Source organism: Aplidium turbinatum, chromosome 12 (assembly GCF_918807975.1).
Source record: "Aplidium turbinatum chromosome 12, kaAplTurb1.1, whole genome shotgun sequence".
NCBI lineage: Eukaryota > Metazoa > Chordata > Ascidiacea > Aplousobranchia > Polyclinidae > Aplidium > Aplidium turbinatum.
The window spans coordinates 11,831,221-11,855,839 of NC_137483.1; the positions used below are offsets into that span (position 1 = coordinate 11,831,221).

The following is a 24,619-nucleotide window of genomic DNA, read 5'->3' on the forward strand; positions in this document are numbered from 1 at the left end:
CTAAAGTATTGCCTTTTTTGTTTGTGTTGTTTTGCCTTACAATCGCATGTAAATATTTCGATGTGAGAAGAGCAGCCTACTATTGAAATTATATGAAATTTCTCATTTGCAAACTTGTTGTTGTTTAAATTATTGATTTTCACGACAGCGTCTAACAAAGAAGCAAAAGCCGTTCCAGTTGCACTGTAGCACGTTTATGACTAACCATGTGGGATACTCACTAAAATACAATAAATAACGCAAGGTTGGATTACTTCTTTTATTGTCTATTTCTACCAAACAGTTTACTTGCTCCGTCGTAAGTAACAACTAACAAAGACAACATAAAAGACACAAAAAGAAAATACAGTTGGACAGAAACTATTACCTGAAAGTGGTAAAACAATGAGTACAAGCAAAGCAGCCATTATCTCAGACACAAGATCCATCCTTTACGTTGATCGTCTTCAGACGTTAAAAAACGTAAAAATGACAAAGTTTTCTTTCTAGGAATAGTTTTTAACAAGAACAAAGAAATTGTCATATGGTTTCAACAAAAGAAGTGATTTCACCGTAGTTTCAAAGTTTATGGTAATAGTTGACATGGAGCTACAATAAAAAACAATTAATTTGTAGGCTACCCGATTATTACCCTTCTTCAAATTTTTCAAACCTTTAGATACCGCACAGAATTGATAGAATAAAGCTGTCACCGTTTATTAGTCATGTTGTAAAGAAGTAATTTTGCTGTACCATAGACAGAAGCAAAACAAATCAATTGGGTTTGAATGACGCTATTGAAACCCAATTACCCATCGGTCTATCATCTGTGTGAGGTGTAATCTGTGTATTGTAGTCTCTTGTTATAAAAGCTGAAAATTACGTTTTGTTGGTTACTTGAAAGAGAAGTTATTTTGTTGTACCATAGAGTAGACAACTAATCAATCTCAATTATGACAGTGTGGTCCAAGTGCAGGCCCGCGAGCCAAATTTGGCCGCGAGCTCTTTTTTTTTGCCCAGAGAACTGATAGTCAGCTTTGCTTCAATGTAGCAATATCACTTCAATTTTTGTTTCTTTGTTATTGTAATTGACAAAAAACTTTGTGAACGATCCTTTGTGATGCATAACAATGTTTTTAGTTACTCGCCTTGTTGTCCTAGCCTAAAACTTACCAGTTTCGCAAAACCTAAGGGTCAAGATAATGAGTAGACTACTTGTAAAAAAAAGAAAGGTGGAAGAAAGATCATTTTAAAATAAAGAGGAAGAAGATTATTTATTTGCAGAAAATTCAGGAAAACCACTCTGTCTAGTTTGCCAAAAAAAAAAAACAGTTTCAGCTGCTAAAGAGTATAACGTCAAGCGCCATAATGAGTCTTTTCACAAAAATAAGTTTAAACTGACGACATCCAAAGTGGTTCTCTGTGGCCTTTGGCTATGCGATTATGGGAGCCAGATCAGGCCGCAGGATCAAAGTGTTAAACGTAGTAGCATATTTTGGGTGGAGGGTAGAATATTTTAACATTTTTGTTTGTGCTGTATTTTGTGTGCGACAGCATCGCTGGTCAGATAAATGAAGCGTGAATTGGATGGCGAAAGAATTGTTTTCGCTTCGTCGACGAAGAGACGCTGACCTAATTTACTGGTATCTCTGTGCGGTCGAGTGTGGCGAGGATTGACAGATGCCTCAGAAATGTTAAAGTGTTAAACGAAAGCGTTGTTTGAATGTTGTAAATTGTTTGAATGTTGTAAATTCTTTTCGCTGACCAAGTTTTTATGTGCAGTAGGCTACTTGTTTTGTTTAGTTTAGTTCCAATGGCAGAGCTAGAGGTAGTCATAATGCAGAGAAAAGCACGATTTAAAATGAAGTTATGTTATTTGTTTAATTCACAGCAAAACTTTGTATGAAACCTACTGTAGGGGATAGTGGTATTGTTTTGTTTGTCGCTGTGACTTCATCGTGGATTATCAACAACTAGTGAACTAAGTTGTTCATATACATGAATTTCCCCTTGAAGTAGAATATTGAAATCAAGTACGTAATTTCGTTACTTTGGACGATCTGCACCTTGGACACGAAATAGTTTGGTAAGTAACATTGTGACTTTTTTCTAGTACCGTACTATAATTGTCAAACTAATTAAATCAAAGTTATTGACTTTTTGTCTATCTACAGTAGTATTCTTTATGTTGTGTATATATGCTGTAACACCAGTCTAAATTGCAACAACAAAAAACATGTAGGTCGTAGCAGATTATTATATATATTCTGTAATCTGTGTATTTTTTGTTTACACTGTTTGTTTTTGTCACAACTTATAAAACCAAATGCTGTCAAGGTTAGGTCTAAAACATTTGACCAGTTATCCATTTAAACCAGTGGTTTCCAAAGTGGGCGCCAGCGCCCCCCTGTGGGCGTTTGCAATCATGAAGGGGGCGCTGGCTATAAAGTGGGCGATTGGGGAGCGCTGTAAATCGGGGCAGTTACAAAAAGATGATAGCAAAGCATTTTTTGTCATGTTTCGCTTCAAGGAAATACAAAAGAAGACGGTGACTATAAGAGCTCTGTGGCAGATTTTGTGGCAATTATGTTGGCAAAGTCGCTTCACAGTGCCTTACAAGTTTGTTGAGGTCGTAACACGTGACTTACTTTGAAGCACTGCGATTACGCAAATCCGATCTTTCAATCCGAGAGTATTTTGATCTAGCGTTCGTCTTAATCTATCTTTGAAGACTGTCATCAAAGCAGTGAATAAAATTAAAGCGCACGCTCTGAATAACACGCTTATTCAAATGATTGTGCAATGAGAATGATGAAGCTTTTGAGCGCATACTACTCCACACCGAAGTACGTTGGCTTTCCCAGAGAAATTGATTCACGATTTTATTCGCTGTTTGAAACTATCAAGGAATTTCTGCAGAGTTGTGATCCTGCCCTTGCAAATGACGTCCTGGTTGTGAAAAGTGATATCGCCTACTTGTCAAACATAGGCTATTTTCCTAATTTAATGAACTGAATTTATCCCTTTAGCGTAACGAAATAAGCTCGTGTTGTATCAGCGAAATTTAGCTAGACGAGAATTTTTCCACTTCTCCAGCTTGCATCAACTTGATACCAGTGGCAAAGGCATATCTAATCATCTTCAAGAAGTACGCAAAGACATGGGAGTTCGATTCCAGGATGTATTCCAGTTAGAAATCTATGATTGAATAATCGACCTATTCTGTGATATTTCCGAACATGGAATTTTTAAGGAGGAACTAATAACATTGTAAAACGATTTTGCACTCAAACTGAAGTTCAACATCTCGTATCAATCGTTCTGGCTGCAGAACCAAATCAAAGAGACATACTCTCACGTGTGAAATCGGGTCAAAGTTTTTATTATTGCCTTTCCCAGCTCATACTTGATGGAGCGTGCTTTCAGATAGCCCAATGTCTAGAAAATTCTGGGTATTTTTTTTTCGCTGAGACTTTTTGGTAATTTGTCCGAAATGACTTGAAAAAATTTGGTCATTTTTTATTTATTTCGGTCATTTTTTCTGATGAAAATATTTCCTTTCAAGTAGCTGCTCCAAACCAAAATTTGCACTTCCTGACTAGCTACAACATTAAGTTTCGCTGAGAAACGTTGTCGTGTTTTATCTAAGAAAAGTTAGAACAGACAAACGTTTCTTCAACGTTCATCAGCGAAACTCAACCTTGCAACATCCGGCCGCAATTGACCTAATTGACTATATTTTTTTCGGACATTTTGCTAAAAAATAGGTCAATGACCGATAAATGACCGAAAAAAAAAACAGGACTCTAGTTTTGTCATTTGACTAGAAGAAGCAGTTAAACCACGAACCCATACCGGTACCTCTTTATTTAATTTGATTAAATAGGTGAAGCAACTTACATTGCATAGAATTGTCTGATAATATTCTATTGTGAATTATTTAGCGTGAGAATATTTAATATTTTCTGGCAACTTGTCATGTCTTGCACGATGGTTTTGTTGTGTCTACTGTTCTAAGTACATATCAAAGCCAAGAGAAAGTAACTGGCCACTCTCCTTTCGTTAGTGCCGAAGGCCTAGTGTGATGACAACCTTATCTTCTCATTCCCGAAACTTAGTAACTGAGTTTGGCACCACATTTACCTTATCTATTAATTATGCACAGCTCATAGTTATTTTGTATTTGCAGATCGCTGGAGAGCTCTGCTGTGCTTACCACTTGTATTCAAAGAGGGAATACAGCATTTTGTGATAATTGGCGCTGTAAGTCATCAGTCTACCGCTAGCTATAATTGATTACAATTACATTTTTTACTTAAACGGTTTGATGCTGTTACCTCGCAGTATCCGTATCATAATGCACGTAAGCACTATGTAAGGTAGAAGGCACTACTTCACCTATTAGAATGTATCAAAATAAAAACAAAATGGAAAAATGATGATCATCGTAGAATGTGTATGACTGTCTTGCAATATTAGTAAAAGTTATATCTCATTTCAGGCCCGCAACCAGCAAATATTTTCGGGGGGGGCATTTAATTTTTATCAAAGAACAAACATTAAAATGATGCATTGTGACATTTTTATGTTAATGTCCACGCCGATTGATAAGGGACAAGAGTGTGTGACACCAGTGGCGTTGCCACAAACAAAAATTGGGGGGGCCAAATATTTGATGAATTGAAGAGAACAACAAAGTGTTTGATTTAAAACATTGCCACCTGATGTGCAGTGATGTATCCTGGTGGGGCAAGGGAAGCAATAAAGCTGGTGGGAGTTTAGAGCGTGCCGAAGGCACGCGTATTCTAGGGGGTCCGGGGGCATACTCCCCCGGACAAATTTTGCAAAATTACACTCAAATAATGGATTATAGCGCTTTCTGGAAACACTTTCAGGGTAATATTTGTATCAAATTTATTAGCAGATAAACAGCTATTAATTTATTAAAGGTAGCTATTACACACGAACGGGCAAAAACTGCGGCTAAAATTAGAGAACACAAAAAACTCAGGCTACTCTGTTGGGTTTTTGTGTAGCTAAGCGATTCTGAAATTGCTTCAACAGATCAGTTAAAAGAAGCGTAAATCGCGTAAATTTTGCGCGATTTACGATTTGCAAAATTTATTAGTGTCTTTCTGTGTGCCTAAAACAAGTCCTGGGGGGTGTTAATAGCCAGATGTCTTGAAAAACGATATAAATTTCTACAAATTATATTACATTTTCAATAAAGGGTTCAACAGCCATGGCCCTTTTCGCCCCCCCCCCCCCCGGTTACGCCTATGTGTGACACTACCATGTTACGGTTCAATGGTCATAACTTATGTCAATCACGTTTTTGTTTAGTACAGCATTAAAGGAAACTAGCCTTTGTAACCTTTTCTCATTTAGCTATGACTACCCGAGGAAGAAAATTACGATATTACAGTAATGTGTTCAGTCGATTACAAATAAAACACAACATCTGTAGGCTACGAACTGCATTGGCACGACTGGAGTCATAAATTAATCAATAACATATATTTACATCAACATAAACAAACAGATACATATGAATAAACTCAACACGATAATTACAAATTACAATCCTGAAACATTTTGTTGGCTCAACAAGCTTTTATGTTTGTAGGCCCAAAGAAGTTGATTTTGCAAATGCAAAATGACATTTTAATTTAGAGCATAATGTCTAACTTTCTACTTGATTTGGCAAGTTCGTTTAACACCAATTCCGCGCTTGGAATTTGAGTAACAGATAATGAGGATGCCAGCCTAGTTTATCGAACAAAATCGTTAGCATGGCTTCCAACCAGCGTAGCCTACTTTCGGTTTCGATAGTATGGCTTTACGTGTACGACGTACGTCTATTCATAGTACATTTCATACTGCATAGAACGCTTAAAGTTTTTTCAAAAAATTTCGAGGGGGGCAAATGCCCCCAATGCCCCCCCCCTGGTTGCGGGCCTGTCTCATTTTATATCCCGCATTCACATTAAGCGCTTGCTTAATGAAACAAAATTTGTCGGAAAATGCCTCACAACTCATTACTCACACCTAGTGGTCAAAATTGTTAAACTGTACATCAGCGGAATCATCATCATTTACAGAGTGGTCAAAATTGTTAAACCGTATATCAGCGGAATGCCAACTCTATTTTCTTCGCAATAGTGCACTCTCCAAGACAGAGCGTTAAAAAAGAGGTGAGATCACGGGCTCTAAGTCCACTGACGTCACAAATAAAAGAGAGAGAATTTTTTTCCATTTTTTTTTCTTGCAGAAATGCGCATGGTTTTTATCGGGGCTCTGGAATAGGAGTTTTAAAAAAAAAGGCAAGACTGCAACTCCGGCTGCATACAAAACGATAAACAATGTTTGCAATTTTAAACTGCATGCAATTAGATATATAAGACCAAGCTTCTATTACTTACAACAACACAACTTTAACGCACAACGTTTCATAGAACCACTGATTATTCTTTTTGTATTCTTTTTGAATACTCCAAAAAACAATCTGGAGGCCCTAAAAAACCTTACAACACTGAAGCCGGAGTCAGCCAGTTATAAATCGAGGAGTCGAAGTGGTATATTTTTCGCCCAACTCCACAGCTCTCGTTTTGACACATTAAAGCTTTGGATGTTTTAAAAGAATTTTATTTGAGCAAATTAAATTTCAAGAAACGTGGTGAGAAGCAAAACTAAATAAAAGAATTGAAACTGAAACGAACCAATAATTTCAAGTAGCTTTAAGATTAATTTAAAAAAAGCAATTTATTTTTATGTTTTTTTACTTCTTTGTCTTAGTTTCGTTTCGAAATCCGCCAATGTTGCAATTCGAAGTGTTCGGTTTGCCCTATTTTCTAGAAACGTAAGTGCGTTTGAAAACAAAACCGTGTCATGACGAATTTTTGTTTTGTTTTTTTATGCACAAATTCTGCAAAAAAGTCAAAGTGTTCATGTTAAAGGAGTTTTTTTTAACCATAAATAGACATAACTAAGCAACGAGACAACATTAAACATTGTGAAAACAAAAACGGCATAACAATCGTTCTCGGTTATGCAATTTGCATCTAGTAGTCTTCATCAAGCCTTTAAAACACCTTATACCTTGAATAAGAAATACTAAAGATTAGACAAAAATATACAGGATAACAACAAAACTATGGTCTAATCTAAACAATTGAGAAACTGCTATATCTTGCACACATACGAAATGAGAACTAAAGTTACAGCTCTTAAAAAAAGCGTTTTGTTTTGCCTGATCGAAGATGAAATTAAAAGTGAAATGAAATGCAGATGAGATGATCAAAATTGAATTGAAATTTGAATTCTATTGGATAAATATTTTATTAATCAGATCATAAACAGTTTTTCGAGGGTCACATTTTGCTGCTGAATATTTCATTTGCCTGCCATTTTTATATTGGTACGAAATTGTTACATTGCTAATAACTCTGTATAGCTTATTTGTGTGCCATAGAGATGGTAGTGTGTCACAACAACACAATTCGTTAGCATCGTATAAATCTATACCTTTTCCAAGTATAATCAGTTTTACCATAGGCCTATAATTCTTATAAGGTTGGATCAATGCTAATGTTACATATTGTTTTACAGGATGACAGTTTCAGCTTGACAAAAGTCATAACTCCTTATGTGGAGCACATCCGAGGGATTTTCTCTACACGTGCAAAGGCAACTGCTATGCCACATCGAGGAGCCTGAAACTGCACTGCTTCTGCTTTTGCACACGTATTGGATATTTGATATTAACTTTCCCCAAGAAGTCGCCGAAACGCTACAACTATTAAATTACCTGTGTGACATTTCCCGGTTTCCGTTGATATTAGCACACCTGTGCAAGCTTTAATAAATCAGTTTTGAATAACAATTTGGTAGTGCTGGTGTAAGGCAGTGATTTTTAACATGATTGTGTTCCTCGGTACACTATATCGTTCCGTAAAAGATCGTCAGGTGTTCCGCAAGAAATTGTTAAAATGGACTAGCGTTCTATGGAACACAGGTCGAAAATTAAAATCACAACTGCTTTGCGTTTGCCTTTCTGCAATTCCTGCCCGTATATCAACTTTGTGCAATTGTGCTCATCCAAACAGGCCAAGATATCGCATTGAGAAAAGCTGAAAGTGAATAAACTGTTGTTGTATTGTTTATTTTATTGCATTATGGATTAGCCCATATTATAAAATCCGATTTGGTGTTCCGCAACATTATTTTAATGCATAAAGTGTTCCGTGGCTCAAGAAAGGTTGAAAAACACTTGTGCAAGGAACACTTTTTACGCAACCTGACGGATAGGGAGGCAGAAAGTGCAACAAAAAAACAGGAACACGAATTAATGCAATAAAAAAAAACAGTCTGAATTGTAGAGTGGACATTTTCAACTCAAGCAAAAGGAATAAGGTAAAAATTAGGACCATCCTAAAGGGTGGAAATTTAGACAGCCTGAGAGTAAATGCTACTGAGGTGGAAATTTCCACCTCAGATGAAGGGTGGAATTTTACACTTTTTGTGGTGGAAAAATCCACCTTATGAGTGTATAAGCCTAGGGTGGAAAACAGAGACTAGGGTGGAAATTTCCACAGTTTAGGGTGGATTTTGCTGGGGGTGGAAATTTCCACCATTGCTCAAGGGTGGAAATATCCACCATTTTTGGTGGAAAAATCCACCCTACAGAAGCATAGGGTGGAAAACAGAGACCACCCTTAGGGGTGGAAATTTATATACCTTTTACTTAACAGTGCGTGCAAAAAAAATTTTCGCGCCTACAGTGCGAAAAACCACCTCCACGTCTACAGTAGCATTAATTCAGCACTGCACAGCATTTTGCAGAAACTTTAAAAGCTGAAAAAAAAATAACACAAAATCACATTTTTTCCACGTAGGGGGCCCTACAGAGTCGGGGGCCCGGGGCACCTGCACCCTCTGCCTCCCCCCTAAATTCGGGCCTGGCTGTAGCTCACTTTTGCACAGCCCGTTGTTATGTTTTGTAAATGGCAAAATGTTTGTTTACATGTAAAATGTATATTTACGCGCATAATCTAAAATCTTCAATCAACATCAAGGTCTCAATGTATAAGCTACCAGTGAAGACGTTTGTTTCGATTTGTTGTAAACAACAGCATACTGCTATACAACGAAAAAGTTTATCAGTGTAAAATGAATTTGCATAACAGCCAGTGCCGGATTAACCATTAGGCAAAGTAGGCACGTGCCTACAGGCCAGTCAAAATTCAGGCCACTTTAAAATCGGTAGAAATTTAGTCATGTTTTCAAAATAATCATTTTCTAAACTAATAAGTATTTATCTTATTAGCTCTGTTTTTCCAGATGAATTCAAGGTTGCAAAATCGTTAAAAAAAGACGAGTTGAAACATGTTGCCACTTCTTTTTTGGTGTTTTTAAAAATTCGCATTTCCGTTGGGTGACGCAATGAAACAAACGTGGCGCTGTGTTGTGTTGAGAAATTAAAAATAACTTTTAGACTATAAAGAGCGAAGATGCGGTGAAACAACAGTAACAGGAAGTGCCCAAAAGATGTTTAAAATGCTGCACACTACTGGTGGTTATAATGCATTTTCGAACACTGAAGTAGCACTTAGAATGTACTTGTCTCTAATGGCTACGAATTGCTCGGGGGAACGCTCGTTTTCACAACTGAAACGAATTAAAGACGTTAAACTATCAACAATGTGTCAACAACGTCTTGGTACACTGGCACGTTTGTGTATTGAAAGCGATCTACTCCGTAAGATTGACCTCCAAAAACTAGTTAACGCATTTTCAATCGCAAAATTGCGCAAAGTTGTTATTTAGTTAGGCATATGACCAAGTTTTTGCACGGTACCCTGTGTTATAGTTGCAACAATGATCTTTGTGACAATGATTTGGCAACACTGATAATTCTAATTTTTTAGTTGGCAACCCTGATTTTCGGGCCACTTATAAAATGTGCCTACAGGCCAGCAGACCCTTAATCCGGCACTGATAATAGCCTAAAATGGTGTTGTGAAAAAAAAACTCTTTTCAATTAACTAAATCTACAATGATGTGTTTCCAAATGTTTTTCCTAAAGGCGTACACTTAGACTAAATTATGCTACTTTTCATCAACAGTTAAAATAGAAATCTTGTTTTTAAACGTTTTATTGCTTTTCAGATGAGTTATGGGTTATGATGCAGTAGACAATGTAGTGCGCATTTTTATTTGGTGTTAGTAATTTGAAATGGTATACAGAAAGGGCTTCAGTAATATCGAGTTGAAAAAGATTTGCCTCTGTTTTGTGTTGTTTGCCGACTTGCACTATTTGCTATTTGCAAAAGAGTTTCCTCTTCTCAATGAAGACAAACAGCAACAAATCGATGCCAACTTGAGGTGAGCCTTCCGGCAGCAACACCCGACGTATGTATATAAATCCAACGTCTGCGGTAGCCTAAATGTTGAATCAATGTAGGCTAGAAATGACGGATTTTGCTGTCTGGGATCGCGGATGTGAATTGTTAATATATTTAATTATTGAATTGAAAAAGAGCAAGAACTATTATAGTTCTTGCTTTTTTTGTTTCTTTAGCCTTTTGAAACGAGGGTACATTCTTGCACTACCCCTGGGGTTTTATTTTTTTGATAAGTATAGACAACTGCGTGATGAAAAAAATTATGAAATGAACAGCTCCCTTGAGTGAACCACGTTTTTTCGTTATAGTCCCAGACAACCACTTTATCTGGTCCAAATCGGCAAAGATCTGGTCAGATCCGTACCCGATCTGGCAAAGATATGGACCTGATAAAGTAGTTGTGTCTGAGTTGTATGTAGGCCTACAATAGCCTTTGTTCAGCTTGCTGAGATGGTGTTTCTTTTGTAATTGACATTTTTGTTCAAACAGGTATCGCCGGTCTATTCCTAATGAGCTTGAGGCCAAAGTTGTTGTGGACAAGCATAACAAGTTGCGCTCTCTGATTGGAGGCGACGGCGAAAAACCCGTTCCATCTAATATGAGGCGTTTGGTGAGTAGACTTAGGTTAAATTTCCTCACATGAGCAAACAAGTTACATCCATGACAAATGATAAAAAGTTCCTTGGTGACAAAAGAAAATTAGAGTAGAGTGATATTTTCATCTAAGACTGTGGCTTTCACAGCATATAGAGCTGCAGTGGCGTAGCTTGATCTGAAGATCTTAGTAGGAGAAATGTGGAACCAATAAAACATTCGTCTTTCTGATTAGGGCTAAACACTGAAAAAAAGCAAAGAGTGTTTTCCTTATTTCATAAACGAAGAATTAAGGGACGTAGGTTTTTTTTAATGAAGAAAGAAATGTCTATTTTCCATTTTTTAGTATATTTAGAAAATAGTAGGCCTATATTTGAAAAAAACAGACAAGTGCTTGTTGATTCCCACCCTGATGGGCTCAATGAACAGGGGGTGGGGACCAATAAATAAACACAAGCCAACGTCAAACTTACATTTAACGCCAAAGATTGAGACTGCAATTAACAAATTTAAACATAATAAGGAGCTAGCAACTGTTTTTACTTGGACAAACAAACTGTTCACTTCATGTTAAATGCTGACAAGTTCACAGCAAGGAACTTCATAACGTTGGTCAGTGGTCAGTCTCTTGGTGTTGACACACGAAGAAAGATTGGGCAACACAGTAAGAAAGTCACCGCGCGAAACGGATGCCAGGTCTTCCGTTTCTGGCAACATAAATCCATTTTTTACTTTCCTGCAGAAAGATAGGCTACTTTAAAATCGTTATCTTCATCAGGTCTTGTGATGATTTTTGCTGCATAGTTTTGAAATATCATTCCTCTTTCACTCGGATTACTGCGAAGTCGTTCGACAAAATTTTCAAAGGAGTACTTTCAGTTTCTTTTGCTTCTAAATCTTCCAACTCCTTGTCTGATGTGCTGCCGTGAAGGGACAATGCATTACTTTCATCATCATTGTTTTCAGATGACAGGATAGGCCTTTTACTCACCGGTTTGTTTTTCCACTGTACTAACTTTTCTTTTTCAGGAGTATCGATAAGGAAGCAAATGGAAAATCTTTCATGGTGACTAGAAGAAGGTTTATGCTTTATCTTCGGCAGCGGGATTAGTTGGTGAAGCATATATTGATGTTTGTTTCGTCGTTGCTGGATTCAAAAATAGGGCTTTGTGTTTCGGAAGCAACTGGAGCAACTGCAGGCTGTTCGGTTGAAAAAGGGAGGGTCGATCAGTTACAGAAGATGGGAGAAAGCTTTCTTCTGGAAAAATTTGGTCGTTGAATGGCGACATGCCACAGCGGAATACAAAATTAATATTTTCACAGTTAAAAGCTTTTTCATATGGTTTTCCTGATATGGACTCTATGTCACTCATATGTACTCATATATTGTGATAGGTTTTCCTGGACTAGCTATGCACCAGGAACTAGCTAACTATGCAAACAGTCAGAAAGTAAGAAAACTTTTCACGGCTCCTCCAAAGTTTGCTTTTGCTACACAAACTAGAATAGATGGATTTTCTTTTCCTGCTAACTGTCAATCAAGTTGCAAAGTAACTCGTATGATTGTATCTACACATGGAGCTGACCGCAAAACCACATGACAGTAACCAAGTGTATCTTTCACACAAAGAAAAGAAAAAGTCATTGTTCATAGATCCCAACCTGTTCATTGGTCCCACATCTCCCCTACACGTAGGTAGGCTAAGCTATCTAAGTTCTGAAGTCGAAGTTGGAGTTGGGCCTTACAATATTGCAGAGTTGAAAAACCTGACACAAATCGATTTGTCTTCCATGGCTTTGTGCAAGGGTGTGAAATCGAGAAGACATTGGTGACCGGGAGTCAAGTAAGCTATTTTGAATCGACTCCCGCGGTCCTGGATTTAGCAGCTCAATAGCCTAAAATTCCATTAAATTGTGCCTTAAATGGAACAAGGGACTGTGAAATTAAGTTTTAATATCAGATATTGTTTCGATGATTTCAATCCAAGCAGACCAGTGTGCAAATGAATCTTTTCAGACTTGGGATGATGGATTGGCTTACACAGCATTGACTTATGCGAAAAGCTGCAAGTGGGGACACAGCGAAAAAAACATGAGGAAAACTCAGACATTTAAGGTGGCTTAGGTTACAACAACAAGTAGGCTTGCATTGATCAAAATTGTTGTTTATAAAATTTAGAAATTTTATCATCATGTGAGTTATTATATAGCCTACAATTTTATACAATAACAATATTTTAGAGATAACGCACCAACAGAATTTTCATACTCTATTGATAAAAATGCGCCACAAAACTTGAGATAGTCTGCATTTTGCTATTTTCAAGAAACTTTAAAAACTTTAGCTTAGATTAAAGTATAGAAAATTAACTTATACTTATGAAATTAATTTTATCCTGCATCTAACAATGGGTGCAATAGGCCTACTATATACAACCCGTGCATAGAACCAATTGACTATTCTTCAGGAAACAATGCAAAGAACAAATTGAGAAAGAGTATAAAAGTTTACCTTGACTGCTAGATTGCCGATGGTTTCAAAAGAATCTGTATGACTGACAGAGCATAGCATGGTGGGGTCCACCTTCAGATTGAGTTGTCGCTTTGGCCATTTTTCACGTGGGGTTCTTGTCGGCAGATATTCTCAATTGGTGGTTCCGTTGTTGCTGTCAACAGGCTTTACAATCCGGGTTGTCAGATTGGAATAATTGATTCCAGATCTGGAATCAAAACGAACTGTCTAATAGGGAAAAAAAATGTCTGGAATCTGGAATAATTTTTAGAAGCAAATTGGGATTGTTTAGACAAGTCTAGATTGTTTCGGTAATTGTATTTTTTTTCATTGCATTTAGTAGCTGCAACACGTGCGCGTAACTTTCTGCCCTAGTTCCGTCTCTTTGTTTGTGTGACGTGTGACGCAACCTAGTTAGCTGACAGGACTTTCCGCACACTTAACACTGGGTTATATTTCCATGTATGTTAAGTTTACTTTTAATCTGTTATGTTTTTAGGTTGTTACAGAATACAGTACCGTAGTTATTGTTAAGTACCGGTACGGTATTTATTGATTTTCATATTTTGTTGCATCAAAGAAGTTAGATTAGAAGTTCAAAAATCCAAGCGTATGTGAAGTTTATTGTAGGAAGAATATGGCTCTACGCAGTGGCGTATCCTGGTGGGTTGAGCAAGGGATTGAAGGGCAGCAATAAAACTCATGGGGGGTAAGAACGTTTCGAAGACACGCGTATTCTAGGGGGTCCGAGGGCATGCCCCCTGGAAAATTTTTGCAAAATTGCACTCAAATAATGGATTATAGTGCTTTCTGGAAACCTATTTAGGGTAGGCCTAGGCTAATATTTGTATGTACGGTATGATATTTTTTAGCAGATATACAGCGATTAACTTATTAAAGGTAGCTCTTACACAAACAGGCAAAAACTGGGCAAGGCTTCTCAGCAGGAGGCAACTCTGCGTACATTTTTCAAGAATTCTAATGATATAAAAAAAGGCAGTTGCTCTTTCACTTGCTGTGTTCATTTGTTAGCATACATTGTTTACACTGCCAACCATTTGACAAAATTTTTTTCAACAAGCACGCAGGCACAGATATAAAATTGGTGTGAACAAAGGCTACAAAACTTGATAAAAAATGTGCTGGCATCATCTTATCGTAGGGATATTTTCATTTCAACATGAAGATTCTCACCACTACTTATTGTAAGTTATATCATATTTACAACATACACTGCGTATTTAATGGTATTTTGTTTTAGACTTAAAATGAAATGTCTAGAATAAATTTAGAATAATTTAGAATCAAACTGACATGCAATCTGGAAGGGAAGGCTACAACTAATCTGACAACCCTGTTTACAATGCGGCCTATGGAGATGTAGGTTTATTTGACGTCCCTGGTGCTTATGTTTGGCCTTCTATTAGCAAAATTAGTTTGAGGTATGGCTTGAGGTTATTTCGTAAAAATAAATGCTATAGATAAGTTGTGCAATTGATTGCAGTCCTTCATTGGTCAAAATCTTTGGTTGGGGCAAGGTGACCTTGCAATTAACTTTGATCCAGACGTTGGCATCAGATCGTGGTTCAACGAAGGAGAAAATTTTAACTTTCACAATTTAACTTGCAAGGCAGAAAAGTGCACACAGTTTACCCAGGTAACTACGTATGAATTTTATTCTAGGCTGTGCGACTTACAACCACAATAGACTCGCACTATAACTGATAATTTTAGGATTGATAACTTAAATACCTTAGCCTACTTGAAAACTCTTCCCGAACATTAACTTTCCGTTGAACTTCACACAGGTGTGACAGGTAATAGAAAAACATGAGGCTTACTTTTGACAAGAAAGTAAAAATAGATTGAATGTTAAATTTATGTTTTGCTAATATTAATATTTTTATTTCGTTTTGAAGCTAGTTTGGGCAAATACGTACAAAGTGGGCTGTGGTTGGAAAATGTGTGACAAGCTGGGTAGTCCACCGTACGAGATCCATGACGTGATGTACATGGTGTGTCACTATGCACCAGGGTAAGAGCTTTTGACATTGTTTCATACTCTCTGTGATGGCTATTTTGGTTAGTTTTAACTTCATTATGTAAAGTGAGTTACTTGGACCTTTGTGTAACTTTCGTTTTACTGTTAAGCAAGAAATAGTACATTGGATTTTTGGAACAGAAGCGCAGCGGTGAGACTGGAAAAACACGAAAATGTAATGTTGAATAAGCAACAATGTAGCCTACTTCGTGGAAACTATCAAATTTTAAATGGCAGGCAATTAGGCCTACAAGGAAAGCTTAAGCAAAACTTAAATTAATTTTAAATTAGGGATATTTAAAGAAGGGGATACGAAGGCTCAGAGCGATTGCTGATTCTCATGGCACTAGAAGGGCGGTAGTTGGTACCGCGTTAAACATGCGGTTCTTTTTGAAATTGCAGAAAGTTTTGTAGTGCAGCTGGTACACTCAGCTACACAAGACAGTTAGCAAATGTTAAGTGGAACATTTTTAAAGAATAGGCTACTTGTTTGAAATGACAGTTGAAAGGTTATCAGTTAGCTTTTTTTTTGACAAAACCTTTGCAGTTGGCTAGGTGTAAAGCAAGTAGGCCTATACGGGTAGTTGAATTAACAAGTGATTATGAGCATTCATTGAATATCCATACCTGGTGGTAATAGTGCAATGCATGTTGTCACAACAAAGTTTATTAAATTACTATATGTGCCAATTGTCATTTTACCATAAACAGAGATTATTTAAGATAAATAGAAGCCCTTCTATTGTCAGACGTAATAAAAGCCTTCGTATCCCCTTCTCTAGATATCCCTGGCTGGACCCAAATAAAAATTAATTGAGCCTGCTGCAATCCGAAGCATGACGGTGAACCGGTTCCAGAAGAAAAAAGAACATTTACTTTCATTTTAAGCAAAAAAAAAAAATCAGCATTTAGGCGACATGAAACAAGCTGCTGTAGGCTAGCCAACGACTCCTCCTCAGTTTGCTTCTACGAAAAAATTTCGCAATTAATCTTGTAGCACGGCCAAATATGTTGCTATTTGAGGAAATTTCTAAGAGTCTGAATTGTTACAATCATAGCTATGACAAACCAGTCATCTTCCCATTTCCAGAAGTAAGTAAAATAAGTAGGGGAGGATGAGGTAAGTTGAGCCACTTTTTACTTAAACGCTTCTACTAAGAAAACCGCTTGGTTTACAATAAAAGTGAAAGTGGCAGCATAATGGTTGATGCTTTGCCCTTAATTTAACAAAAAAAATTTTCATAACTCATAAGAATATTGAAAAAAAGCATGTTTTACATATTACGTCATTTTGGCTCAACTTACCTACCCCACGTGGTAAGTTGAGCCGGGGTGTGTGGTAAGTTGAGCCAGTCGTTTAAGTTCAATAACAAAAGCTGTAGCGATGGTAGCCTAGCCTACATATAAAATGCTATGCAATACATGTGTTCACGAAATTATTGCCCAGCTATTTTTCCCGAATTGTAACATGGACTGTGACGCAATGGTGACGCCATCATTGCGATGCACTGTCATGCTTGAGCGACAATCTCATTATTTTTTCTCTATTCACTAGCTCGTGTTTTCGCTGCTTGGTGAAAACGTGGTTCGGCCTTTTACGATGTGATAAATCCAGTGGCGTAGCCAAGGGGTGGTTTTGGGGGTTACAACCCCCCCTTTGGCATGCGTGTGACGTCACGATATTGAGAATGATGCTTTCAGTCTCTTTATGCATGAGAATGATGCTTTCAGTCTAAACAAAAATTGCCTAAGTTTAAACATAACTGCATTAAAAGAGCGAGTTTTGCCAATACCAAACATCTCAGCCAGGAATTAGCAACATGAAAACATAGAGACTTAGCTTTACTTCCGAAAAATGCCGAAGAAAACATGATCTTATCCATTTGCTATGCCACCGGACAGCACTATTTTACAGGAATATTCATACCCACATTTTTGTTGAAAATGTTATCAGAATGCACCAAATTCAAAGTAATTTATCAAAGTTTTCTCCGCCGATGGGTCGTCAACCCTCCCCCCCCCCCCATTCTAAATTCCTGGCTACGCTACTGGATAAATCTATCGGACGGACGTATTAAAGTGTGCAGTGACTATTCCACTTCACAATTCATCCAGTCTCTTACTCTTGTTGACAATATGTAATCTTCACTCAACACATGTGGAACTTGAGTCGAAAGTTAGAAAGAAGACAGGTTGGGTAGCAGTTAATACATAGCTGCTACCAGAAAGAAAGAACAACATGTGAAAGGATAAATTAATCTTGTTGTGACTGTTCGACTGTGAAATTGCGCACTTCCCAGCCGACAAATCTGCCACTTTTTCGTTGATTAAACGTCAAAAGACGTTGAATTAACGTAGTAGGCTACTAGCAAATCGTGTTAAGTGAGTCGCAGAACAGAAAATAAAACGATGAATTAATACACAATCCTGATTAAATAAACCTCCAAATGTGAATTTTCTAAATCAATTTCCGTTGTCTGTCAGATCTAAACTTATTCCATTTGCCACTGATCAAGAGAGCATGGAAACCGGAATTTCTGCTGACGGCAGAAAGTTTCTCCAAGTGGTCGTGTGAGGAAGCTTTAATGACATTCTCTTTAAGAAAAGCACACTCATCGTCTGCTTTAAAGACAAAGGACAACTTTTCCTCGGACTTTCCAAGCACTTTTCTTAAAAAGTTGGCCTCAATTTCTCCATCTTCATTGAAGCATTCGATTTTACCAATGTAATGCACAGGTCGGGTTTTCCCTTGCATGTTGCTAGTAGGCTGCAGATTACACTACAAATAAATTTGAATTGCAATGGACCGATGGCACGGGACGCGCAACTCCGTTGTTCTGCCAACATTAGAAGGGTCAATTGCCAATTTGACATTTTTTTACGCTTTGCTGTTGGCTTGCTTTTAACTAAAAACCTTAAATTATTTTAAAACCAACTTCACTCTTCTTATATAACCCATAAGAAGTACAATATTTTGTAAATTAGAAAAAATCGTAACCCTTCTAGTGTTGCGGATAAGCCAAAAGCGGATGTAGCTTCGCATCCCTCACATGGACAAATTATTTTTCCAGAGAGTTAGACTATTAAAGAGTAAAATACACTTTGTTATCTATTTAATGACTACATATATCATCACTTAACACTGGACGCTGAGGTGAAGTAAGTTGAGCCACCGGCTCAACTTACCTGTACATCACTGGCTCAACTTACCTCAAGGCCGCCATTAAAAGTTAAACGGGAATTTCTCCAGTCATATATGAGCTAGCAACCTCACTTTAATAGTTTCTGAATAAGCTAACATTAGTGATTACTGTTAGACATATCAATGCTGGTGAATGCCACAGACATTTTGTACAACTCAAAAAATCTTTTTTTTCAAAAAGTTCAAAAAACTTCCCAAAATCACTAAAAATAGTTTTTGTGTCTTTCTACAAGACAAAGACCTGTAATCGTTACAGAACAGCTCTATATAAGATAAACGGTCGGGTAGGTGGCAGTAGAAAGTTGATGCGACTTTTATTTTTCGAGTTACTGGGGGTGGCTCAACTTACCCACTGGCACAACTTACCTCACCTTCCCCTAATATTTGTACCTAGACATATGTTTGGCTTGTTTAGCCGGAGATTAGGTATGTATGTTAAGCACAACTTATGCAATAACAATGTAAAATATGTAAGATTTTCCAACTGCAACCTGGAGGTAGTATCGTTTGGTGTGTCGCTTTTGGTAAAATTGCATGTTCCATTTAAAAAATCAAGGAATTTTTGTATATTCTATGTTGTAAGCGGTTCATTTGATGTGCTAATTTAAATTTTAGTTCGTTTTGTTTTCCACCAAGTTTAATTTTGCAAGTAAAATGTGGCTATTGGCAAAAAATCCTGCTATACAAAAAACCCAACGACTGTATGATGAGACTACCTCCAGGATGTAGTTGGAAAATTTTTACATATTTTATATTATTATTGCCTAAGTTGTGCTTAACATACATATCTAATCTCCAGAAAAACAAGCCAAAAATATGTCTAGATGCAAATATTGCTCATTTTACTTACTTTTGGAAATGGGAAGATGATAGGTTTGTCATAGCTATGATTGTAACAATTCAGACTCTTAGAAAGTTTCTCAAATAGCAACATATTTGGCCGTGTTCTAGTAGGCCGTGCTTGTAGCTTTCAAGACATTTTGCACAAATAAAACTAGTTTCACTAAACTACAAGTAAGCTACTGTAAGTTTCATTTATTTATTTTTCAGAGGAAATATACCAGGGGAAGCCCCTTACTTAATTGGACCCCGTTGTTCCAAGTGCAATGTTTCTGACACTTGCCCAAATAAAGTTTTGTGTCGTAAGTAAAATGTGTGAAATATAATTTTTTTTCAAGTTATTTTTTCTCAATATACCGTATTTGATATTATTTCATTCTAACATAACATAAAAGCTACCGGTATAATGCTCCTGAGAATTAAGGCTGCTGAAAAGCGAATAGATGGTGTCAATTAATTGTTTGCTTGCACTTAATTCAAGATCTGTTTTAGGCCACTAATATGATGACATCCCACCATTGTTTTACAATTGCAGACAATAAACTGAGAGATGAAATGATTCCTTTCAACATTAAAAGCTCTTCGAAAAGTAAGAAACTATTTTCATTTTGTTTGTTTATAAGCTTGGGAATATCCAATTGTCATCATTGTCATCCTGCCTAGTAGGCTATTTTCAAAATTTGCATTTATTCTGATATGCTACTATAGAGTGCAGAAGGTTTTTTTATACGACGTAGCCAGGGAAGTGAATATTTTTAAAACACGCCCTGTAGTCATAAGGCCTACCTTTCAACATTTACATAATTTTTATTTTCTCAATAAAACGATAACTTTGTATGCTTAGTCCAGTCTGCTGCCATTATTTCGTTTACGTTATCTGGGATTCTAATTGTAACCATGGGAGCTGTTGTATATTGGATCTATTTAAAGAAGTGCGGAACCAGTGTCTGCTCCTCGACTGCAACGAGAAGAAGCCGGAAAATATCTTTCATAAATGCGTAAGCCAATGGATGTAATATTGTGTAGGCTAACGTAAAATTATCAAACAATTTTTCTGTGTCCCAAGTTTTAAATCTGTAAATATAAACTAGGTATGTTTCTCAAGATCAAGTTCAAGTTTAGAATTATTATGAAGTTTCAGTCCAGCAAAAAAGGGATTTTTTTATTCAAGTTTGCTTCTCTGCTGTGTATAATATAACAAGAAGCTAAAACAACACTTGTGTAATTTTTTTAATTTGGCTTATTCGAAGTATGATCTAACAAAGTAGTTGAAGCAAATGGATTGTAGGCTATAATGTAATAGCCTACTTGCTTCAGTACCGTACCTCTGATAAAGCTTGTTAGATAAATTTTTGATAACTAATCCATTTTATTGAACGCTATCAGTTGAAATCCTGGTTGAAATCAATAGAAAAATCATCAAACTTATACTCCCGAAAACTTGAGAGTGAAGCAACCGAGCTTTATTAATTGAAAACACCCGACCTTGAAGTTGGACTTGGAAATAAGCTGTAAACACAAATGAAGAAAACCGAAACATAAAAGAGCAATAAGTTCTTAGCCCTAGATTCTCCAAACGTATTTGCAGTCAAGGAAGAAAACATAGGCTACTATTCCATCTTTTCTATAAATATTTCTATTGCATTTGCAAAATATATATTAGAAATTACAGAAAGATGAAAGGCAATGGGCGTATGCCGCAGACCGTGATTAACAAGCGATAAAGTTTACAAATAAATTGAGTAATGTCAAGCAGTTAACCGATAAATTTAATTAATTGCTAAACGGTAATGCTGAGTGTATTTTCATTAATGAGTTTTAATGGTTTGGGATTTAAGGAATTTATGCTGGAAACCAGTTTTTTTTTGCTTTTATCAAGAATACGATTAACTAACTTCCTATTATTTACAGCAAACATGACAATGCGATTACAAATAAACAAATGACGAAAAACGATGTGCCGCCATCTGTGTCAGAGGGAAAGTGTGAAACAAAAATCGAATAAGTTTGAAGACAAGATTTCTCAACAATTTGAAAATCCGTGCTGATTTGTGTGAGAAATATCTTTAAATTGGAGTAATTGAAGTGCTTGGTCCACCCGGACGATATGAACTGTAGCTGCAGTTGGCCGATCAATATGTAGGTTAATTGTGTATTCTTGTAGTGTGATTTGAGTGCTTCCATCAGGCTACTGTTGAGTGTTGACCTTGTAATTTATTGCGTACTTGCAGTAAGCTATATTAATATTATGCAGGTGTGAGTTGTGATAATATAGACTATTTCTGTTGTTGCTATGGTTATTTGTGACATTAGGCCATTTTAAAATTGCAAAATATTTCGATTTGTTTCAACGCAAAATTTCTTTGTGTCTGTTTTAGTTCAAGCAAGATCTAGCAGCGCTGGCTCGGCTCTCAGGGTGTGCGCTTAAGGACTGCTCGCCATTCAGCGGCACCTATAGGCCTACTGGATGGAATAGGCCTTGCTCATAGACAACAGCTGTGGAAACTTTACTCTGCCAATCCCGGTAACTGGCCCTGCGTCAGTGGTTCAAAAGCCTGTACAAGTAGGCTATGCGAAACTGCCAAGAATAAGATACCGGTATCAAAAGCTTTGCCAGTCCGAGGGTAAAGTTTTAAAATCGTTCGGCTTGGTTTTGAATCTTTATATCCTTGGACAAATCAACGAAAAATGTTTGATCTTGCAGTAGCCTACTTACAGCCCAGCCTAAACGACGCATGATCTGCCTTTTTGTTTGATATATTTCGTGTAGTTAAATGGAATTGTAGAAACCTAGGCCTAGTTTTTTTTTTTATGTGTGTAGGCAGACCACTGCTATGTTATGGCAAGTGAAAATTTTTTTGCTTAGATAATCGGAAATAAAAAAAAAAGCTTAATGATTTGATGCGTGCCAACAAGCCCGATTTTTTCCAGCAAGATTATTAGGCTTAGGCTACTTGGTTTTCAAGATACAGATTTAGGCTATACTTTCAAGTTACGATTATTACTTGGTTGATTTTAGTTAATCTACGGTACCAGTACAGTACGGTAGCCTATATAAAACTGAGTGGTTGGAGTCATGACATTCAGAAACTGTGCAGTTCATATAGGCCTAGCCTACACTGCAACTTTTTTAACTAACTTAGAAATAACCAAATAAATGCATTAAGTCCATTTAAACTTTTTGCCAGAAATAGAATGTAGGCTATCTACCACAAACTATCGGAATGCCACTAGGCTACGGTACTCGCCAATCATCCAGGTGAATTCAAAGGTCTTTCTTCAATCTTATGTCGGCTGCATAGCCGAATGGAGATGAGACCTGGAACGGCAATCGAAAGGGCGCCGATTCGACACCGCTCAAGAGCATGCAGCAGTGTCTGTGGCAGGACACTTAAAGGCATCTCTGAAGGTGGACATGAAGATTGGCTTCCTTGCCTACCCGTCCACTTAATTTAAATCTTCAACCACAAGGTGTAAGCCTTGATACGACAAACAAAACAAATCTTTAATGTGGCAGCTGACCCGATGACCAACTGGTATTTTCGCTGTCTCTTAATCATATGGCACATAACAGGTTATGGCATAGGCTATCTCTTATTATTCTTATGTTTATGTTACATGACAAACAAACTGATTCTGATAGGCTACATAATCTCAAAGTAATAAATACAATCAGAAATGAGTGTTTTGTAGCCTACTTGTAGCCTATGTTTTCGAAACAGAAATAAGCTTGATTGATTAGGTACCGGTATGCAATTGGTTGGTTGATTTTGAATCTTTATCCTCGGATTGACAAAGCCTTGATAGGTTATTCCTGATAGTTTCGCATGACTTACCGGTACTTGTAGAGGCTCTTAATTGACGCAAGGCCGATTACCGAGATTGGCAGTGTAAAGTTTCCGATAGTTGAAGTGTTGTTGCCGGGGAATTATTCCATTCACTAGGTGCTGTTGAATGAAGAGCAGTCCTGAAATACGTTGCTCAAGCGCATACCCCCAGAGTCGAACCAGCGCGCGTGATTTTGAGCCAGACGCATAACCACAGAAGTAACTAACGGGGCGGAAATTCCGATAACTCAGTCCTCCACTGCGATAGCTCAGTTGGTTAGTGCGTGACATCGTGGACGAAGATGCTTCAAGATCAAGTGGCGCTGGTTCGACTCTCGAGGTATGCGCTTGAGAGAGAGAGATATTGTTTATTTGCCTTTCTAATACGACTCGATATAAAGAAACACAATTACATACAAATCAAAATATGGCAATAGAAAGGTCTGGCAGCACCGAACAACCTTGCGGTTAACCAGTCAAGGTGCTGCCTGTCATCAGTCATCTTACATTGCAGCATCAGACATTATAACTGTATCAATAAAATATAATGATGGATGGAACAGTAGCTTCGAAATCGAATTGTATATATAAGGTTTTGTAGAATATTGAATCAAGACCAGCTGGGAAAACATGAGCATATAATGAATCATATCGTTTAAGAACACAAATACGAGGTTACATGAGATAAAATAATTTAACTGAACGATTTTAACGATTTAATAAGAACTTAACAAGGTAATTTTATAAAGTTTTTTAAACAAAGCTAGGTGTTTGCTTTTAATACATTCATCCAATTCACTCCACAATTTAGTACCCCGATGTGTCAGAAGATTGTGTGCCACGGATTTGTTTATTTGTGGAAGAAAATACTTCATTTTATTTAGTTGTCGAGTGTTGTGCGAGTGAATATTATCAAGTTTTATAAAACGATCTTGCAATACAGGCGGTAGATTATTATTGGAAACTTTATGCATAAATTTTGCAATTTCGAGTTTGTAAATATCTTCACGTTGTAAAATATTCAAAGATTTGTATAAGCTAGTAACGTGACTGAATTTTGTACTTCTAGTGATTGCGCGAATAATATTATTGTGTCTTACGTCAACTTCCTTGATTAGTGTTTTACCTGCAGTACCCCATATAGTAATACCGTATTGAACACGACTATATACTAGACTATAACATAACATAAGCAATGTTTCCTCTAACACCTTGCTTGAG

At 37.0% G+C, this 24,619-nt stretch overlaps 1 protein-coding gene and 1 long non-coding RNA gene across 2 annotated transcripts; both read left to right on the top strand.

Moving 5' to 3' along the window:
• Nucleotides 1-1,875: 1,875 nt before the first annotated feature.
• LOC145781443 (uncharacterized) lies at nt 1,876-7,882 on the top strand. Its single transcript, XR_014290743.1, has 3 exons — nt 1,876-2,065; nt 4,169-4,242; nt 7,588-7,882. It is a non-coding gene; the product is annotated as an uncharacterized LOC145781443 (long non-coding RNA).
• A 2,331-nt stretch (nt 7,883-10,213) lies between these two features.
• On the top strand, nt 10,214-21,576 carry LOC145780589 (cysteine-rich secretory protein LCCL domain-containing 2-like). The gene is made up of 8 exons (XM_082592215.1): nt 10,214-10,362; nt 10,872-10,992; nt 14,993-15,145; nt 15,408-15,523; nt 19,782-19,873; nt 20,107-20,160; nt 20,416-20,569; nt 21,483-21,576. The coding sequence occupies exons 1-8, from the start codon at nt 10,214-10,216 to the stop codon at nt 21,574-21,576; spliced, it is 933 nt and encodes a 310-aa protein (XP_082448341.1).
• The last annotated feature ends 3,043 nt before the right edge of the window (nt 21,577-24,619 follow it).